The 21,972-nt window shown below is 35.3% G+C and overlaps 1 protein-coding gene across 3 annotated transcripts in view; it reads right to left on the bottom strand.

Annotated features, from left to right (window-relative positions):
* Positions 1 to 20,216, bottom strand: part of LOC136030564 (zinc finger RNA-binding protein-like) — a 64,580-nt gene extending 44,364 nt beyond the window's left edge. For 2 of the 3 annotated variants that reach the window (XM_065709626.1, XM_065709628.1), the window contains exons 1-4: positions 20,127 to 20,216; positions 5,535 to 5,689; positions 2,292 to 2,827; positions 65 to 449 (exon numbers count right to left, since the gene is read on the bottom strand). In XM_065709626.1, coding sequence (XP_065565698.1) covers positions 65 to 449; positions 2,292 to 2,827; positions 5,535 to 5,689; positions 20,127 to 20,167 — 1,117 coding nt within the window. In that variant the 5' untranslated portion in view covers positions 20,168 to 20,216. Of the gene's footprint in view, positions 1 to 64; positions 450 to 2,291; positions 2,828 to 5,534; positions 5,690 to 16,772; positions 16,829 to 20,126 lie in introns of those variants that run through there. The other variant, XM_065709627.1, reaches the window with a different exon arrangement.
* Between the last annotated feature and the right edge of the window lie 1,756 nt (positions 20,217 to 21,972).

The following is a 21,972-nucleotide window of genomic DNA, read 5'->3' as shown; positions in this document are numbered from 1 at the left end:
GTAATAAAAAAAATAATGGCAATGGTTATGGAAGCAGAATAAAGTATACTAAGAGGAAACTTACCAACAAAACTTATTTTGGGTGGAGCGGCTCTAACTGCACCAGTTGAAGAAGTAGTTGATGTTGGAGCAGCCGTCGTTGTCGTAGTTGAAACATTGCCAGTGGTGGCTGCTACAGCAGATGATGGTACAATTGCACCACTGCTTGTAATCAACTGTGGTTCATCAGAGGGTATGGGCTTACCAAGTCTTGTATGAAGTTTAACAACCTTTTGATGTTTAGCCCCTCGAATGTGGGCAGCATACGCATCTGATCCAGTACAGGCAACATCGCAGAGCTCACAACGAAGAGCTGCCGCATTTTTGGGTACAGCAATAGCAGTTTGGCCAGCTTTTGCTAATGCCTCTTTCTTCTTGTGCTTCTGTCCATCCAAGTGCTCTTTATAAGTCTAAAGAAAAAAAAAATAGAATATTTTAAGTCAGCCTCATATCAGGCCTTTTTCATTTATGTTTATAATAAGTACAACATTGCAGAAAAAAAAAATATTAACCCCCAAATCTAAAATTAGTATTTGAAGACCTTTTGAGCTATAAAACAATTGGGATTTTTTCACTGTTTTTAGTACTCAACCTCACACCACTCACCATAATGTTTTTTGCCGACAATGAGCTAACTTGGAAAGTATCCTTCATTTTATAATTAAATTATGAGGATTTAATAAAAAAAGAAGGTTTTTCCACTGATAACAGGGAGCTATATTGAAAAATAAAACAAAAATAAATTATTTCGTACCTGAGGGGGCTGCCTCATCGCTCTTTAAGTTGAAGTTTCACTTTGCGTCAAAATTATTTGAGCAACTACTGAAACACAGGGGCCATGAATTGGGATAAGAAGCGTTTTTAAAACACTAAAACACTTTAGCGTAATGAAAGAGGGATTGAGCAGGCAACCTCCCTCATGTATGGTAGAATATATTTTCGTTTTCTTTTAATGTTGCTCCTTCCTTTCGATTGAAAGAACTTGTTTTTCTCAGATAGTCTTTCAAATCATACCTAGATATCCCCCCCCCCCTGCATTGAAAATTTCCTCTGCGAAATTCAACAATACCATGAAAAACTCTCGAAATTTTTTCCCTGTGTAAAATTATCTTGAAAAATTCCCTCCTAGATAATTCAATTGATCCCCCCCCCCAAAAAATCATATATTTTAAAATAAAAACCCTATCTGTGAACAGTAGTCCAGTTGCGTAACTTACAGCCCTTTCCCCAGGAACTATGGAGGGCCATGTCCTTCCCAAAGGCGTTGTTATTCAACCTTTTAATAATGCTGAACCAAACTGCTATCTCAAAATTTTGACCAGACGTCTTTGATAAAAGGAGGGCCGTGGAGGTGGGGGGACTAGTTGCCTGTCCATCCTTTTGTTTACTTAAAAAGGGCACTTAGAACTTTTGATTTCCCCTTGAATGAACCCTCTCCTGATCTTGATGGACCACCAGTTCAAAACGATCACCCCTGGGGAGAACTAATAGAGCAGGTACCCATGATCTTTCTTCTGGCAAAGAAACTACAAATTTCTAAGATTTCATTTTTGTAGATAGGAGTTTGAAACCTCTATAGTGGGGTTTTCTGATATGCTGAATTTGATGATGTGGTTTTAATTAAGATAACCTGACTTTTGGGGGATGCTCCCCTCGAAAATCAAGCAGTTTTTCAAACTCATAGCTTGTGATGGGTAATATTAAACTCAATGAATTTATATATTTAGAATCAACATAAAATCGTCTCCTTACTTATAGTTTGCAACCATCAACTGTTCAATATGCCAAAAAGTAGAAAAACTGATACACAAGAAACTGACATTTTAATATAGGTTTAATGGTAATTTAAAAGGCCAAGGACGGTTAAACAGAAATCTGAATGGACTAGAAGGGAACTTAACAATACACGCAAAAAAAATTTACTGCCAAATTAAAAAAAAAAACTTGGTGCTGCCGTCTTTTAGAGGTGAAGTTGTCCTTGGGAACCAACAGGATATGAATTTATATGAAAAAAAATATTGTTAAACTAAACTAATTCGTTTCGCTTATCTAATTTCATGGTTCGAAGTGACAACACTGATGAAAATGTGAGACTGTCCTAAAATCTTCATAATTTTGAAGGAAAAAAATACAAGAGAAACATTAAAAAGAAATAACTCAATGGCAACAACATGGCTCGGAGTTGCTTTCGAAGAGTACATTTATTTGCAGACAAATACTGAACAACTAGGATTCATTGAAAAAACACTCACTTGGGGCCCAGCACAGCTAATTTTGCAAACATCACAGTACATCAACTGCTGTGGCTTTGGTGGTGGCCTTGGAGTAGTATACCCTAGTTTTTGCAACTGAGATCGATCTTGGTATGGTTTCTGATGTCCTTGGTAAGGTTTCTTAGCAGTAGTCCATCCAGTAGTGATAGGAGCCCCCGTTTTCTTAACTTCTTGGCTCTTTTGAGCAAGAAGAGAAGTTGCAGCATTATAAAGTGCAGCCTCATAGCCACTGTAAGGCTTAGGAGTAGCTGCAGCTTGAGCAGTCTGAGATGTATATGTTGCACTTGGGTTTGCTGATACAGTAGTTGACGAATAACTAGTTGAGTAGGTCACAGAAGGTGTTGAATATGACTGACTTTTTGACTGTATTGTATTATACGATCCATAATGAGTTTTGATGGCGTTATCATATGCACTAGTGTTACTTGCAGCTGTTACAGCAGTTCCAACAGCTGTATTGGCTGCAGCTCGTGCATATGCACTGTAGTCATATGATGGAGTTATTGAAGTCACACCTATGAGAAAATAAAATAATTAGCCAGACCAAGAGGCAAAACTTGCTCAACTTTTCTATTATTATTATATAATCTATTATAATATCTATCTATCGATACAAATATCTATTATTGAACAATATTTCAATTTATTGAAATATTGTTTATTTATCGAATTCATTGTCTATTTATTAAATTTATTGTCTATTCACTAGTAATTTATGGAATTATTGAAATTATTATCTATTATTGAACAATATTATTAATTCACAATATTTACACAATAATATTAGTCTGTGCTATAACTTATAAAAAAATGAGCCTTATGAATCATGCAAATGAAAATCATCATATAATAAACGTAATACAAAACAAAATTATATTACGTAAAATATTACATGAGTACTTGCTAATTATACAGAACATTATGCAAATACATAGCCCAAATTATATAAGTTAAATACATTCTGTCACCCGTCATTTGTTTTTGTGGCTAGGAAACCAGTTTAACACACCCAAATTCTTGATCTGAAAGTAAGATCTGAGAAAACTGGTTGCCCACACACAAAATGTGTGCATACAAAATGTGTTAGCTGCAATTATTCTGCATATTGTGAAGTAAGAATTGCTTTCTAACTTCACACTGTCCAAGTACTTTGAGTGAGTTATGAATAATTAACAAGCACCATTATTTGTTATGTAGTATACCATAACATTAGTAATTAATCTTCAATTAGTGTTCATTTTGCTTCTATTCAAATACAGCTTGATGGCCGATGTTTCATTTTTGTTTCATTACACATGCTCAGCAAGATTGTACAGCACAGCAGTCTTAGTCTCAAATAGCTAGAAAAGATTCAAACCAGGGGAGGCCCAGAGGAACTTCCTGGACCACTTGCTGGCAGCATCTTATGGAAAGATGCTGCCATGTATTAAAGGTAAGATAGCTGGATATTTTCTATTGCTTTTACAAATTTTTAAATATTCAGATCTCATGACCAAGTTACAGATAACCGGCATCAAATAGACCAAGTTTTGTTCTCAATGTCTGACAGCATTTTTTTTTTTGTGTAATTTAAGACAGTCAGACAAAGTCTGAATAAACAAAAAAGATTCTAAACCAAAAGAGTGATCCAAATGAACTTTCAGGTAATATATGCAAAGATGCTGCCTCATATTAACTTGATGTTTTTACTGTTTTCCAGGTAACACCCCCTATGGCCAAGTTACTGACAAAATCAGGCTTAGTTTTTTTGTGTCTGACAGCATTTTTTTTTGTGTAATTTAAGACAGTCAGACAAGGTCTGAATAAACAAAAAAGGATTTTAAACCAGAAGAGTGATCCAAATGAACTTTCAGGTAATATATGCAAAGATGCTGCCTCATATTAGCTTGATGTTTTTACTGTTTTCCAGGTAACATTGTTTTTCTCCATTAATTTTCCATAACATTATGGCCAAGTTACTGACAAAAACAGACTTAGTTTTTCTGTCTGATAGAATCTTTTCCTCGCGTGTATTTTTAGAAAATCAGTTTTTTTTTTCTGGGGAGATGGGGGAAGAAGTTTTTTTATTCATTTTCTATTGTCTAACTGGGAAACAAATGACAGCTGAATAATTTTTAACGACAAGTCATAGATGGGTTTGGAGTTGAATCAGCAAAAATCAATGACTTTAGGGCCAAAGCATTTCAAAATACGAACAGGTCTTTATTTTTGTCTTTTTAATTGCCTGATGGAAGGAAATTGATTGAGGCAGTTATAACTAAAATTAGGCAAAGCGTCACAGTAGGATATACTTGTAGTTTTTATAGAAAGAAAGGAGTCAGGTACATAAGTGCTTCAGTGTAGCCTTCAAACCATTGGCAGCACTTCGAAAACAAGAAAACTCTTGCGCGTAAAAGAAAAAACAAATACTTGCCGGCAATACAAGAATAAACATATGTTATCTCCTAAAATTCAAACAGGACTTTTTTTTTATAATATCTTTATTGTTATTTCTTTTCATCATTTTCTTGGCTATCTTGATTTATTTTCTTTGTAAAAATACCGGACATACATTAAGATGTTAAATAGCACTTGATATTTTAAGACAATAGTATATTTAAGACCTTCTCTTGAGTATGCATGCCCTGCTTGGCATCCGGGATTGACAAGAGTTCAAACAGATAAACTTGAGACGATACAAAAAAAGAGCTGTAAAAATTATACTTGGACAAAACTATTCAACTTACGAGGATACACTGAAACAACTCAATTTGGACTCGCTTGATAGTCGTAGACATGGCTTGACATATAGATTTGGACTAAATTGTTTGAATTCCCAAACTCATTGTCGTCTACTACCCAGCCTTGAGAGCCCCCCCCCCCCAACTGAAGGACCAGTTACTAGACTCCGACAAATAAAAAAGAATTGTCCACAGTTACTGACTTGCTCAGCCTATAGTACTGAGAGATATCGTAAATCATTTGTTCCATATTTTACCCGTCATTTTGATAATATTGACGCGACTAATAGTTAATGTTTGATGAATATGTGTTTGATTAATATAATGTTTGTTTAAATTTTCCTGTGAGTGTTTTTGAAGGTATAAATTATTTTTGTCATGACATGCTAATGCTAGCTCCGGCTATTGTAGTGAATAAATATATTCTATTTTATTCTATTCTATTTAAATTCAAATTTAACAGATTAACAATTCACTCTCATCAAAATTCCAAAATAAATACCTCCATATGCGTTTGGAAATCCAGAAGTATTTCCATATCCAGTTGATGTGAAACTAGAAGGATCATATCCAGGTCTGGGCTGTGCTGCTGCAGCAGCATAAGCGGTAGCAGCTACATAATTAGTTGCTGCTGTTGGATATGCTGTACTTTGAGCACTAAAATTAACAAGAAATTAGCATTTTCTCTATAAAGCTAACTGTGGATAGGTAATATGGCTATGAAATGTAAATCTTGTAGGAAGAAAAACTGTTTACTCTAGGTAATATTTATGCAGAAATAAATAAACGTATAATCTAAAAAGGCTTAGAGCATCAATACTTAGGACTTCAACTAGATCTTGAGTCTCATAAAATTTACCATATCAACTACAGCAACAATGCAATGGTCCAAATCCATGACTCAAGAAAACCTTTGTGATCCTCTCAATTTAATTGTGGGTACCTATAATTTCCCCTAACCATGACCAACCTAAAACGAGCAGCTAAGACCACAAAGAAGAGCAGGGTTAAAGCCCCGTTTACCTTCTAAAGACCAGAATGTAATTTGAGCTTTTTACTTCACACAAATATATTTCAAGCAGGGTTATACCATTTAGATTATGGAATAGATTTTCAAACAGCAAGTGTAATCCACACTACAAGACTTCGACTAGATCTTGAGCCTCATTAAATCTAACTGATTAACTACAGCAACAATACAAGGGCTCAAATCCACATCTCAAGAGATCTTTGTGATCCTGTCAATGGAATATTGAGTGCTTATAATTTCCTATAACCATGACCAACTTAAAACGAGCAGAAAAGACCACAAAGAGGAGCAGGGTTAAAGCCACGTTTGCCTTCTAAAGACCAGAATGTAATTTGCGCTTTACTTCACACAAAATATATTTAAAGCAGGGTTATGCCATTTAGATGTCATTTAGACTATGGAATAAATTTTCAAACAGTAAGTGTAATCCACACCACAATACTTTGACTATATCTTGAGTCTCGTGAAATCTAACAGATCAACTACAGCAACAATGCAAGGGTCCAAATCCACATCTCAAGAAACTTTTGTGATCCTCTCAATTGAATTTTCGGTGCTTATAATTTCCCATAGCCATGACCAACTTAAAACGAGCAGAAAAGACCTCAAAGAGGAACAGGGTTAAAGCCGCGTTTGCCTTCTAAGGACTAGAATGTAATTTGTGCTTTACTTCACACAAAATATATTTAAAGCAGGGTTATGCCATTTAGGTAAGTCATTTAGATTATGGAATGAATTTTCAAACAGCTAGTGTGATCCATACCTCAAGACTTTAACTAGATCTTGAGTCTCATGAAATTTACCAGATCAACCACAGCAACAATGCAAGGGTCCAAATCCACATCTCAAGAGATCTTTGTGATCCTCTCAATTGAATTCTGGGTGCTTATAATTTCCCATAACCATGACCAACTTAAAACCAGCAGAAAAGACCACAAAGAGGAGCAGGGTTAAAGCCTGGTTTGTCTTCTAAAGACCAGAATGTAATTCTACAGCAACAATCAACTACACAATAATCAACTACAGCAACAATGCAAGGGTCCAAATCCACACCTCAAGAAACTCTTTGTGATTGTCTCAATTGAATTTTGGGTGCTTATAATTTCCTGGACTACAACTCCTTTCCAGTTGAAAAAAATATCAAAATTTAGATAATAAAAAGAAAATCTACCTCCTCTCAAATCCATCTACCTCCTCAAAGACGAAAAATTTGAAGCTTAGTTGATATTTTTTCTATTATTATATATTGGATATTTCTTTTTGTGCCAGTCATGGCTGATGCCCAGCTGCCACCATTGGGTAGATACACTTTATATAGAAGCCAAAAAGTTGCATTCTTAGCCCCCTCCCTCAATACTGAAGACCAATCTATTAAATTATGTTTTCTGGTTTTGAGAGATTGGGAACATTATTGTACCAGTCATAGCCAATCCCAAGTTATTTACCATTGGACAGACATTACTCTGTACATGCAAATAGGTGACATTTCATTGTCTAGGTTTTCAAAATTCCTTAGAGACTGTACTGACCAGCCTTGGAGATATTTTACTGCAATTTTAATATGCCTGCAACACTTGTAAAAGACCTCTGTCCCTCTTTTTTGTACTCCGAGTGTCTATGAACATCTTTGCCTTTGACAATTTTGCCCTCTTTTGGTCATATAAAGCAATGTAGCCTGGCAAAATATACATATCATCTGATTAGTCTGTTTTGATGAAATGAAAGAGATTGACTAACCTAAGGACAGGGTTGCAAAGAGCACCTTGTGCAAGATTTATTAATCCCATTTATAGGCTTCCCTATATAAAGGCTAAATGAATTTCAAGTTCAATTATTTAATTCAATGATCATATCCAAGCAGTTGAAAACTATGTGATTCTGATTATTTAAAAACACATTAGGAGCCCCTTCAGCCTTTGGCTGTACCAAAACACCAATGAATACCATTTCTAACACATGGACACAAACAAGGTGATGTGATAACAGAATACAAGCTTCTAAACGCTGAGGATACCATTCCTGCCCTTTTCCAACCAGACAATTCAAAGACAACTTGTGGTCACCCTCATAAGCTTTTCCAGAAATGAGCAAACACCAGACTAAGGAACAAATTCTTTTCAGATAGTCAATGAACTTCCTCAGTGAAAAACAGTGACATCTACCAGCATGGATGTGTTCAATTAATCAGTACATAGGAAGTGCCTCAATAAACCATGGACCACTGCTTGGGACCCCACACAGGACTATCTATCATCATTGAAGCTGGTGGACATATGATTCATCCTATTGGTAGCAAGTACAATTTAAAATAATAACAGATTTTTTGTCCTTGGGGGGGGGGGTAAATTCAAAGAATGTAATACAGTATAAATTTATAAACTAGTCCTTTGGTGGTAAAGTGGATTTGACCTTTGCTTGTTACAATAGGACCCAGAGCTTGAACTTGGCAGTAGCAACACACTCCAGGGCCAATACAAGGACCTTAGTAGTCAAGAAGCATTGCTAATCCAAACAAATAGTTAAAACTACTACTACTACTAAAAACTCTGCAGCATCAAGCTGACTGAAGCCATCACAGCTATGAACAATCCTCCTCTTGTCATAAGTATTCAAAGGCTTTCTCTTTACAGCCTCCTAGGAAGTTCTTTTCCCTTGTACCTTCACTTACATCACCCTCCCACCCCATTTGCAGATGATCTTCTTTTCATTCGACCCAAAACGGTTGATCTACAAGGATAATCTTTGGCATTATCCTTCAACCAAAGACCATGTCTTAGCCATCTCATCGTTTCTCTCATTATAGTCCTAGAAAGCTGGATTGAACCAAATTTTTCATATAGCCAACTGTTTAAGATTCAGTTGGGTACCCAAAACAGTTCATAGGCAATTTCTCTGGAAAATCCCTCCTCTGTTTTTATGGAGTGCACATGTCTCACAACCATAATTGATAACTGTCATTGCGGTAGCTTGCAATATCCTGATCTTGATTTAGAGACTTTGGTTCCTATTCTTTCAACCTTTTTTCAAACTGTGAAAAAAACATCCTGTGCCTTGGCTATTCTACTTTTAGAATGTTCACTGTAGACACCATCTTTACTAATACTACTACCTAGGTAACTGAAGCTGTCTACTTGATCGATCTTTTTGCTATGCAACATCACTTTCATTTTCAGTTATTTCTACTTTTAATATCTTTGTCTTCTTAACATTAACTTTTGAACCTATTCTTGCACCCAAACCTTGAAAAACATCTAAAATTTCTTTCATCTTGCATCTTTCATCTAGGATGAAACATTTTCATCTAGGATGCTTAAATCATCAGCATAATCTAAGTCTAGGAGAGTTTTACTTCCCCATTCGATTCCATTTTCCCCATTGCCTTTACAGTGCTGCTTAGGACAAAGTCCCTCAAAATGATCCAAATAAATGGGGTAGGATGCAACCCCACTTAACAGCTTAAAACCTAGTACTAGCCTCATTTTATACCTTAACTACAACAGTTATTCTTGTAAACAGCACTATTCACTGCATTGTATTTAACTGGCATACCATACCAGGGATGTACTTACACTGTTGCTCTCCCCCACATTGCACCCTTTTGGAAGATTCTTACTAATGCTGACAAATTGAAACTACACTCCAATTTTTTTCTGTTTTGCAAAATACCTACTGAGATACCAATTTGGACATACAATTCAGGACTCATCAATAGTCTTTGCATAACATGTCCTATTATAGCTGTTGCTTAACTTGTTTTCTTTGTAGTTCTCTCATTTTCTTTTTGTCTGAAGACAGGTTTTTTACAAATGATAATAATGGGATCTTTGCTAAAGCTTGGACAGAGGACTAAAGGGGTATGATGACCCAGGCATTTCTCAATTGTTAATCTAAGAGTGAAAACTTGGTCAATGTGTTCTCTCAAAATTTCACCTACAGCATCTCCAAGTCCAAAAGTAGCATCACACAAAGTAACTAGCTTCCTAAAGAAACCAGGCTCATGCTTCTAGAATTACTAGAGTTGGTTGATATTTTGATTCAACAACATATCTATATTTTTACTTTTGATATTTGATATTTCTGATTAATTTTTGCTCAGATTAACTTCAGGATTTGACAAAATTCAATAACTGAATAAAATACAGACTCCAATTCCATGAATGAGCATTACAAAAACCAATTACATTACAAAAGATTGGAATTACTTGGGCTAAGGATAAAGCAAAATAAGCTTCTGGCTATTTTTGGATGTTCAAATCAGCAACATGTCAATACTTTCCCCTGAGAATTTGATCAGTCTTTCAGTGATTAAAGAAAAAAAAAATTAACTAAAAGCAAGGAGCAACATTAAAAGAGCATAAATTTTCCTGTATATAAGGAAAAACCCCTCAATATCTTGTTCTTCACACCAAAGTTCCTTTGTGTATTTCAAAATCTCCTGACTCAAATTAAATGGCTCTTGCATTTCAGGAGTTGCTTTAAAATAATTGGGACGTTAAAATTAGCATAAAGAGCAAGGTATTGAGGAGGAGGATACACTCTCATATACAGGATAATTTCTTATTGTTTTATTGCTGCTCATTGCTTTTAGTTGAAGTTAGTTTATTTTTTTTATTTTTTTCTGACTGTCTTTATAATGCTGGAAAAATACCTTTTTTCTGTGGACAACCCCCCCCCCCCAAGAAAATTCCTCCTTGGAAAGCATAAGATCTCATTTCTCCAGACAATTCTATCCCTCCTATAAATTTCCAATAAAAAAAAAACTTCTTGCAGACAACTCCACACAGATAATTATTTTAGTCTATTTTGTTGAAAAAAAAACTTCTTTTTTTATATTCAAATCATGCCAGAAATCCTCCCTCTGCCAAAAATTTTTCCTGAGAATTCTCCCCTCCTAATGTCTCAATGGAAGTTTTCTCCTGCATGAAATATCCCCATGGAGAATCTCTCCTGTGGAAAATCACCCCTCTCCCCATGGCAAATATCTTCAAATGTTGAATTGGCAGAGAAAGTAGGTCAAACAAAATGAATTATGCATGAGAATTCTGGTAAATTCCCCCATACATAGTTTCCCTAAAAAAGTTAATCCCTGGAAACTTCCCTGCCCATGGTAAATTCTTCTGTTGGAAAATCCTCCTGCAGAAAATTTCCCCCATAGAAAATTCATCCTTTCCCAAAAATGTCTTTACTTCACAATGATAAATACTATATGTAAACAAAGGATAAATTCTAAACTTACAGCCCTTTCCCCAGGGTCTTTCAGGGCCATGACATCTCCAGAGGCATGCTTACTTAACCTTTCAACTATGCTGATCAAAGTGGTTATCTCAAATTATTGATTTGATGACTTTAGGAAAAAGGAGCCAGGGAGGGAGGGGGAATTTAGTACCCTCCAATTGTTTTGGTCACAAAATAGAGAAGTAGAACTGTTATATCCATTTGAACAAGACCTCTCCAATCTTATATGACCATTGGTTCAATATAATCACCCTTGCACAAAAAAAAAAAACAGAACTAATAAACACTCATTCATGATCTTACTTCTTGCAAAAATTAAGGTTTTGGCAGATGGGAGCTAGAAACCCTCACATTATGATTTTCTGATATGACAAATCCAATGGTGTGACTTTTATTAAGATGCTTTGGCTTTCCCAGTCTTAAAAAACAAATTCTATCCAAATTTTCTCAGGGTTGTAGCTTTGGATGGGTACATAAAACTTGCTGAATTTTATATATCTGGCACCTTATCTATGTCTAAAAACTTTTTCCTATAATTCTATCATAGTTTAGCAAATTCTCAAAATATTCGGTTCATCTCTCTTCAACATTTTTCCTTATCCCTATTTGTACCCTGTTCATCTGACTAGCCCAGATTGACCATTCCCTCTCAATTTTTCAGGACTCAGGCAATTTCACCCATAGCCTCCACTTCACATTTCTTTAATTTATTTTCTAATACTTTCTCTGTATTTTTCTAGTCTTGATTGTATCACACATATAATTCTAGTCAAATCCCCTCCTTCTCTCTATTAAACAAACCAACTTCACTAATATTCCTTAAAACAACACCAGCAACTTCACAAACTATTTTCCAAAAATGCTTACATCCACCTACCACATTATCAAACTTTGGACTCTCCAGTTTAGTATTCAACTGTTCATCAAATATATATATATATATATATATATATATATATATATATATATATATATATATATATATATATGGATTTTGAAGTTAATAGATTTAACTGTTTAATTCCCTTGAGAAATACCATGTTTTTGTTTATTGTTTCCATTACACATTTCCATTACATGTTTGCACAGTATTGCAAACATTGTCTTTTTTGCCAGCCATAGAATAAGTGAACCAAGCTATTTTTGTTTTCTTTTGGAGATAGCTTGAGGAGAGAGAAATAATGGACAGCATTGGTACCAGCTCAATATTAATCTTCAAACTGCTGGGGAAAGGCAATAAAGTACTTGAACATCCCACAGGCTCCACACAGGAGATAAAAACACAAAATTTAAATGTGATAACCACCATGACAGGTTTAAGGAAACACAAAAACATAGTAAGATATTGGACTGGGATGGTTATGATTGACAATGAAGATGTTATTATAGTTGATTAGAAACTAAACCCAAAGATGTTTTCAAACCATGTTTCAATAGTTAATCCACCCAGACAATATATTCTAGACCTAATGAGAGAAAATGGTAAAAAAAAATATCCAGATACAAGCAAAAAAGCAAACCTCTTAAACTCCAACTTAAATATAAACTTTTCACCCTATCCACAACCAGGTATGGAATAAGTTCCAAAACTGCTAGTAGTAAAACTCAACAGAATTCCAAAAGCTCTTAACACTTTAGCAGCACAACTTGTGTTTTGACAGCTTTTCTTTGAGCAAAAAGTATTTCTTATATGTAAAAATGGTAATTTCAGACAAAATCTAACAGAATAAACTTTCTGAACACACACCTATTGCAGAATCTGTTGACATTTTCAAATCAAGACTGGATGCTGAGTGGTCCTCTTGAGTGTAAACTCAACATGGAAGCTACTGATCACCCAACTGCAGCTGGTCATTAAATAACATAGAATACAACTTCAACTCAAGAGCTTCACAAGGGGAATTCCTTAGATCTACAATTTAAGTTACCTTGTTTTTGGTCAATTTGGAGACCTATTTATTACCCAAATTCACACTTTGGGGTAAAATAAGGTCTAATTCTCAATCTGTTTGGCTCTGTAAAGACGGGTTATGACTGTGTTTATAACCCAGTGGCACACCTTTCAACTAGAAGAGTACAATGATACATGCAATTCAAGTCCACTTGGTAATAGTGACCACCAACAGGTACAATCAAGGAACCATTAATCTGTTGTTTAGAGTACACACTGCTACACATGGTCAGTTTCTAATATAGTATGCAACACCTATTTGAATTCTACATAATTCTTTAATTTTCAGTTTCTTTGAAAAAGAGATTTTCTAAAAACATGACTTACTAGCTTAGTTCTGCCCTATGATCAACAATTCAAATGAGATCATTTTTATACAATTCTGAAAAAGGCTTATGCCAGCTTTGTCTCTCACTCAGACTATGTCTTGGCTTTATCTCTAATTAGCCATAGTTTGATGACAACTTTATTTTATTCAAAAATAGACTGAACATCTATCTAAAGAGTCAACTAAAACGCCTTATAGTTTTGGAAATATAAATTGTGTTATTTGAGTAGAATTGTAAGCCATATCACATTACAAATATGATATGGTAATTGTAGAAAAAAATGAATATGATGTTAATATTGATTAAAATCAATATGAATATGATATTGATGTTAGTAGTATGGAAGATGCTAGGCTTGAAATGAAAAGGGTTTTAATTAAAGCAACAGAAAAACATACAGCAATTTCCTAAGAAAGAAAGCCCAAATTCCACTTCTGATGTCAAGCAAGCTGTGCATAAAAAGAAAAGTATTGGGGCAAATACAAAAGTAATCCCTCCCATGAGAACTATGAAAAATTTAAACAAACCAGAAATAAAGTTAGGTATCTCATGAGAAAACTGAGGGATTATGAAGAGGGATTTGCATTTGATTCAAAGTCTAACCCTAAGAGATTTAGGCAGTATGCTTCAGCTCCAAAACCAGGGAGACACTCAGTTACAGAACTACTAATGAATGCCAATACAGTTAGTACCCCAAAAGATTTAGCAGCTGAGTTGAGCAGTCTATTGAAGTTAGTGTTCACATCTCTATGCCCTTACTAGAAGCACCAGAATATTCTATTGAGGAACCAATGTAAAAGATAGCAGTGGTTGCATTTGATGTGGAGAGTCAACTAATGCTACTTAATCCTAACAAATCTGCTGGCACTGATGAAGTTCACTCATGAGTATTGAAAGAAGCTCATGTGGAAGTAGCACTTCCCCTTACAAACATGTTTCAGAAGTCTCTTGATGCTAAGCCGATTCCTCAAGATTGGCGGAATGCTAACATTACACCTGTACAGCTGCAACAGCATTCCCAATTATCAACCCATTAGTCTTACATCTGTAGCTGCTAAAATCTTAGAAGGAAATGTGAATACTCACATTGTTAGATAGCTGACCATCAATAAGCTGCTCAGTGATAATCAGCATGGCTTCAGACATGGATGCTTAGTTGAGATTAATTTGATTGATGCATATGATCATATTACTGAGCATCTAGATCAAGCAATCCCTGTCAACTTGATTCTATTGGATTTTGCAAAAGCCTTCAATAAAGTATGTCATCATCAACTAAGGAGCAATTTATTGCAATTGGAATACACAATAAAGTCAAAGAATGGGTGTGTTAGTTTCTTTCTAGGAGAAAGCAAAGGGTGGAAATATTTGGAAAAAATGAACAGGTATTCTTTTCAGAAGAGGTGAAAATATTAAATGGAGTGTGCCAGGGAACCATCTTGGGACCAACACTATTTAATATTTATATTAATGACACATCAACCAAAGTCAAAAATTAAATAAGTTTTTATGCAGATGATGCAAAACTCATTGGATCTATTGATACACCTGATAAGAGAACCTCTATGCAGAATGAGCTATGTGTACTTTCCCAGAGGGCAACTTTGTGGAGGCTTTAATTCAATGTTAATAAATGTAAAGCAATCCATTTGAAAAAAAAATGAGAAATACCCTTAGCATATGTTAGGGATGGATGGATAAAGACAGACTATCATCTTGTCTGAAGTGGAGAGATACTTGGGGGTCATAGTTGATAAAGAATTAAAATTCACTATAAACACGTATACAGCTATAGTCAAAGCACTCCAAATCCTTGGCATTATAGAAAGAACAATCACTAGTGGGTCACCTATGGTGATGACTAAACTATATAAGGCATTGGTCAGGCTTAATTTGGAGTTTGGCATGTTCTGCTTGCCCCCTCAACAAAGGTGACCAGCAGAAGTTAGAATCAGTCCAGAGATGGGCTGTGAAAGCAATTGACAGATGCAAATACTTAAACTACTCATCTTGTTTGAAGAAACTGAAACTCCCTACTCGTGTCAACAGACATAAAAGAGGTGATATGATTAGGACACACAAGTTATTGAATTCTAACTTTCTATTAAATAAGCCATTTCTACTTGACCAATCTGCCAGAACTAGGGGGTACAGTTGGAAACTATGTCAGAAGAGAGCTGCCACAAGACTATGCAATAACTTCTTTATTAACAGAATAGTGAGTTTATGGAATTCACTGACAAAAAAGTGATCACTACACCCAGTACTGCTGCCTTTTGAGAGCTATTGATGGGGAATGGTCATCAAAGTTATGGCAAACTGAGTGAGATGCCATTGAGACATTCAACCATCAGCATCACTAACAAGCAATTCTACAGGATTTACAACAGCAAATCCTTATGTGTTTGTGCAGTGCAACAGCACAAACACATAAAAAAAATACAGCAATGGTTAGTTTACCTATTTAATATATACTCTATGCTTTACCCCCAACCCCCCTGATGTGCAAATATATAGCCCAAATTTGTTTCTACACTATTACAGATTTGTAATGAACTCATATATAGGTCATTTTTAAGAGGTCAAAAAGTGCTTAAATCTGAATTTCCAGTAGAAGCAATTATTACATTTGTAAAGAGCATAAAAAAGGCATCAAGTGGTATATTCACTTTATATGAAAGCCAGTAATACTGCTAGCTCCAATTTTACCAGGAGATTTGAGGGTAAAGTACATTGTAACTGTAGTCTATATGTGTTCATTAGCTATAATTATTCTGCTTATTAGGATAGCCTACAGAAAGAATTGCCTTTTTAGTTGTTTCCTTCTCAAGAATCCTAATTTTAGGCTTTTACTTGGGCAAAATACTGCTGTGCAATTGAACAAAATTAGGCTATGTAGGCTATGGGCTAACTCAGACCCTCACATCTTGTTACAAAACAGGAATTGTGAAGATGTAAATGAATAGCTGCAGATCTAAAATATACATCAATTTGGTTATTATTATAACTCCCGAGTGTTTTGAGCTTTACCCTTCCCCCCCCCCAAAAAAAAATGACAATTTTATGGGCCTACTAAAAAATGCACTGTCAGGACATTTATCATCACCAGGAACTCTGCCACATATTAGTACACTAAAGGTATAGTTGTACCCTTATGTAATCGTGCAGTAGGTTAAATTAAGTCCATCAACTCACACATATTTATTATTTCCTGTAAATCCGAAGTAGTTACTCATTTTTCCAGGGATGCCGTCAACTGATGAAAGAGAAGTATTTCTATTTGGCAACAAGGAAACGGCCTAATTTTTTGTCTGCCATCTTTAAAGGTAATACAGCATCTACATTTAACAATTAAAATTATCCTCTGACTGCAGCGCTTTATTTATTTATTAATACCAAATACATTAAGGTTTCTAGCTTGTGGCAATAAACATAATAAATAGAAGTTATGACAATACTGACAACATAATACACACATACAAATCAATGAAAATAACGACTACAACAAACACTGATGAGTAATACTATAAATTATTTGAAAATGGTTTACTTTGAAAATTTGTTTCTGCTAGTTTTGAATCTGTTTATGTCATCTGTTAGAAATGTTTTAGGTGGAAGGTCATTCCATGGCTTCCACACCCTGCTGTAAAATGAATGTTGGCCTATTTTTCTTTTTGAAAGTGAGGGGTACAATTCATGTGGGTGATAACAGGTCCTGTTAGTGTCATTAAATGTGAAGAACTGTGATGTACTTATATGATCAATGCCTTTGATTATACGGAATGTGTTAATTATGTCTGCCCTATCCCCTCGGAATTGAAGACTTGACAATCCTAGCCTGGGCAGTTTTTTTTTCATACAGCAAATGTTTCAAATCAGGTACAAGCTTAGTTGCTCTTTGCTGTATTTTTTTCAACCCTTGCTCTGTCATTTTTATTCAATGGATACCATACTGACGAATTGTATTTGAGTATCGGTCGAACTGTTGATTTATAAATGGCAATGAATGAACGGAGATTAAACTTACGGAAATTCCGTCTAAGACATGATAGCTGATAGTTTGCCTTACGAGTTAAATCAGAGACATGCTTGTCAAACCTAAGACTAGAATCAAAATGAACACCAAGGTCACGGACATTTTCAACAGGTAAGATTGAATTTCCAGCAAGATGGTATTGGTAACTTTGTTCTACTTTGCCGAAGTAATGGACAACCCTACACTTATTTTCGTTGACAAACATGGAGTTTGCAATACACCAATTGTGCACTGCATCCAAGTCTTTTTAAAGCTACAAAGCTTCATCTGAATTTGTCAAGGAGCGGTAGAGCTTTACATCATCTGCGAACATTTTAATTGTGGAATGGTAGACAACAAGAGACAAGTCATTGATGAAAAGGCAGAAAAGTGCTGGACCAAGGCAACTACCTTGTGGAACGCCAGTTAAAACTATCTCAGCAGAGAACAAAGCATCACCTACAATCCCTTTCTGCATCCTGCCTGTTAGATAATCACCAATCCAATTCAACGTTCTGGCACCAAGGTGATATACCTCACACTTTCTAAGTAAAAGCGGAATGGAAATTTTATCAAACGCCTTAGAAAAATCTATATAAATGCAATCAAACCTGAGACCTTCATCTGCCATCCTATGGAAGTCAGTAATTACTTCCAAAAGATGTGCATTACAAGAACGTTTTTTATGGAAACCATGTTGAGATGGATGCCAAAGAAGATTTGATTCAAAGTAATTTTGTATTCTCTTGACAATTAGTTTTTCCATAACTCTTGAAAAAATTGCGTAAAAAGCGTAAATGACACATCAACCAAAGTCAAAAATTAAATAAGTTTTTATGCAGATGATGCCAAACTCATTGGATCTATTGATACACCTGATAAGAAAACCTCTATGCAGAATGAGCTATGTGTACTTTCCCAGAGGGCAACTTTGTGGAGGCTTTAATTCAATGTTAATAAATGTAAAGCAATCCATTTGAAAAAAAAAATGAGAAATACCCTTAGCATATGTTAGGGATGGATGGATAAAGACAGACTATCATCTTGTCTGAAGTGGAGAGATACTTGGGGGTCATAGTTGATAAAGAATTAAAATTCACTATAAACACGTATACAGCTATAGTCAAAGCACTCCAAATCCTTGGCATTATAGAAAGAACAATCACTAGTGGGTCACCTATGGTGATGACTAAACTATATAAGGCATTGGTCAGGCTTAATTTGGAGTTTGGCATGTTCTGCTTGCCCCCTCAACAAAGGTGACCAGCAGAAGTTAGAATCAGTCCAGAGATGGGCTGTGAAAGCAATTGACAGATGCAAATACTTAAACTACTCATCTTGTTTGAAGAAACTGAAACTCCCCACTCATGTCAACAGACATAAAAGAGGTGATATGATTAGGATGCACAAGTTATTGAATTCTAACTTTCTATTAAATAAGCCATTTCTACTTGACCAATCTGCCAGAACTAGGGGGTACAGTTGGAAACTATGTCAGAAGAGAGCTGCCACAAGACTATGCAATAACTTCTTTATTAACAGAATAGTGAGTTTGTGGAATTCACTGACAAAAAAGTGATCACTACCCCCAGTACTGCTGCCTTTTGAGAGCTATTGATGGGGAATGGTCATCAAAGTTATGGCAAACTGAGTGAGATGCCATTGAGACATTCAACCATCAGCATCACTAACAAGCAATTCTACAGGATTTACAACAGCAAATCCTTATGTGTTTGTGCAGTGCAACAGCACAAACACATAAAAAAAATACAGCAATGGTTAGTTTACCTATTTAATATATACTCTATGCTTTACCCCCAACCCCCCTGATGTGCAAATATATAGCCCAAATTTGTTTCTACACTATTACAGATTTGTAATGAACTCATATATAGGTCATTTTTAAGAGGTCAAAAAGTGCTTAAATCTGAATTTCCAGTAGAAGCAATTATTACATTTGTAGAGAGCATAAAAAAGGCATCAAGTGGTATATTCACTTTATATGAAAGCCAGTAATACTGCTAGCTCCAATTTTACCAGGAGATTTGAGGGTAAAGTACATTGTAACTGTAGTCTATATGTGTTCATTAGCTATAATTATTCTGCTTATTAGGATAGCCTATAGGCCTACAGTAAGAATTGCCTTTTTAGTTGTTTCCTTCTCAAGAATCCTAATTTTAGGCTTTTACTTGGGCAAAATACTGCTGTGCAATTGAACAAAATTAGGCTATGTAGGCTATGGGCTAACTCAGACCCTCACATCTTGTTACAAAACAGGAATTGTGAAGATGTAAATGAATAGCTGCAGATCTAAAATATACATCAATTTGGTTATTATTATAACTCCCGAGTGTTTTGAGCTTTACCCTTCCCCCCCCCCCCCCCAAAAAAATGACAATTTTATGGGCCTACTAAGAAATGCACTGTCAGGACATTTATCATCACCAGGAACTCTGCCACATATTAGTACACTAAAGGTATAGTTGTACCCTTATGTAATCGTGCAGTAGGTTAAATTAAGTCCATCAACTCACACATATTGATTATTTCCTGTAAATCCGAAGTAGTTACTCATTTTTCCAGGGATGCCGTCAACTGATGAAAGAGAAGTATTTCTATTTGGCAACAAGGAAACGGCCTAATTTTTTGTCTGCCATCTTTAAAGGTAATACAGCATCTACATTTAACAATTAAAATTATCCTCTGACTGCAGCGCTTTATTTATTTATTAATACCAAATACATTAAGGTTTCTAGCTTGTGGCAATAAACATAATAAATAGAAGTTATGACAATACTGACAACATAATACACACATACAAATCAATGAAAATAACGACTACAACAAACACTGACGAGTAATACTATAAATTATTTGAAAATGGTTTACTTTGAAAATTTGTTTCTGCTAGTTTTGTTTTGAATCTGTTTATGTCATCTGTTAGAAATGTTTTAGGTGGAAGGTCATTCCATGGCTTCCACACCCTGCTGTAAAATGAATGTTGGCCTATTTTTCTTTTTGAAAGTGAGGGGTACAATTCATGTGGGTGATAACGGGTCCTGTTAGTGTCATTAAATGTGAAGAACTGTGATGTACTTATATGATCAATGCCTTTGATTATACGGAATGTGTTAATTATGTCTGCCCTATCCCCTCGGAATTGAAGACTTGACAATCCTAGCAAGTGCAGTTTTTTTTTTCATACAGCAAATGTTTCAAATCAGGTACAAGCTTAGTTGCTCTTTGCTGTATTTTTTTCAACCCTTGCTCTGTCATTTTTATTCAATGGATACCATACTGACGAATTGTATTCGAGTATCGGTCGAACTGTTGATTTATAAATGGCAATGAATGAACGGAGATTAAACTTACGGAAATTCCGTCTAAGACATGATAGCTGATAGTTTGCCTTACGAGTTAAATCAGAGACATGCTTGTCAAACCTAAGACTAGAATCAAAATGAACACCAAGGTCACGGACATTTTCAACAGGTAAGATTGAATTTCCAGCAAGATGGTATTGGTAACTTTGTTCTACTTTGCCGAAGTAATGGACGACCCTACACTTATTTTCGTTGACAAACATGGAGTTAGCAATACACCAATTGTGCACTGCATCCAAGTCTTTTTAAAGCTACGAAGCTTCATCTGAATTTGTCAAGGAGCGGTAGAGCTTTACATCATCTGCGAACATTTTAATTGTGGAATGGTAGACAACAAGAGTCAAGTCATTGATGAAAAGGCAGAAAAGTGCTGGACCAAGGCAACTACCTTGTGGAACGCCAGTTAAAACTATCTCAGCAGAGAACAAAGCATCACCTACAATCACTTTCTGCGTCTTGCCTGTTAGATAATCACCAATCCAATTCAACGTTCTGGCACCAAGGTGATATACCTCACACTTTCTAAGTAAAAGCGGAATGGAAATTTTATCAAACGCCTTAGAAAAATCTATATAAATGCAATCAAACCTGAGACCTTCATCTGCCATCCTATGGAAGTCAGTAATTACTTCCAAAAGATGTGCATTACAAGAACGTTTTTTATGGAAACCATGTTGAGATGGATGCCAAAGAAGATTTGATTCGAAGTAATTTTGTATTCTCTTGACAATTAGTTTTTCCATAACTCTTGAAAAAATTGAAGGGTTTGATATTGGTCTATAGTATTTAAATTGCGTTTTTGTGCCACTTTTATACAGAGGTTTAATTATTGCTTTTTTCCATGCCAAAGGGCAAGTACCAGACGCCAGACACAGATTATACAAATATGTCAGTGGTTCAGTGAGCACTGTTGCAAGCTCTCAGATCATATGGTTTGAAAATTCATGAATGTCTGGTGATTTATTTTTGTCAAGATGCTTTAAGACCTCAAAAACGT

The sequence above is a fragment of the Artemia franciscana genome, chromosome 8, assembly GCF_032884065.1.
Source record: "Artemia franciscana chromosome 8, ASM3288406v1, whole genome shotgun sequence".
Lineage (NCBI taxonomy): Eukaryota > Metazoa > Arthropoda > Branchiopoda > Anostraca > Artemiidae > Artemia > Artemia franciscana.
The sequence above is the reverse complement of the archived record's forward strand: the minus strand, read 5'-3'. Positions and strand labels throughout refer to the sequence as shown.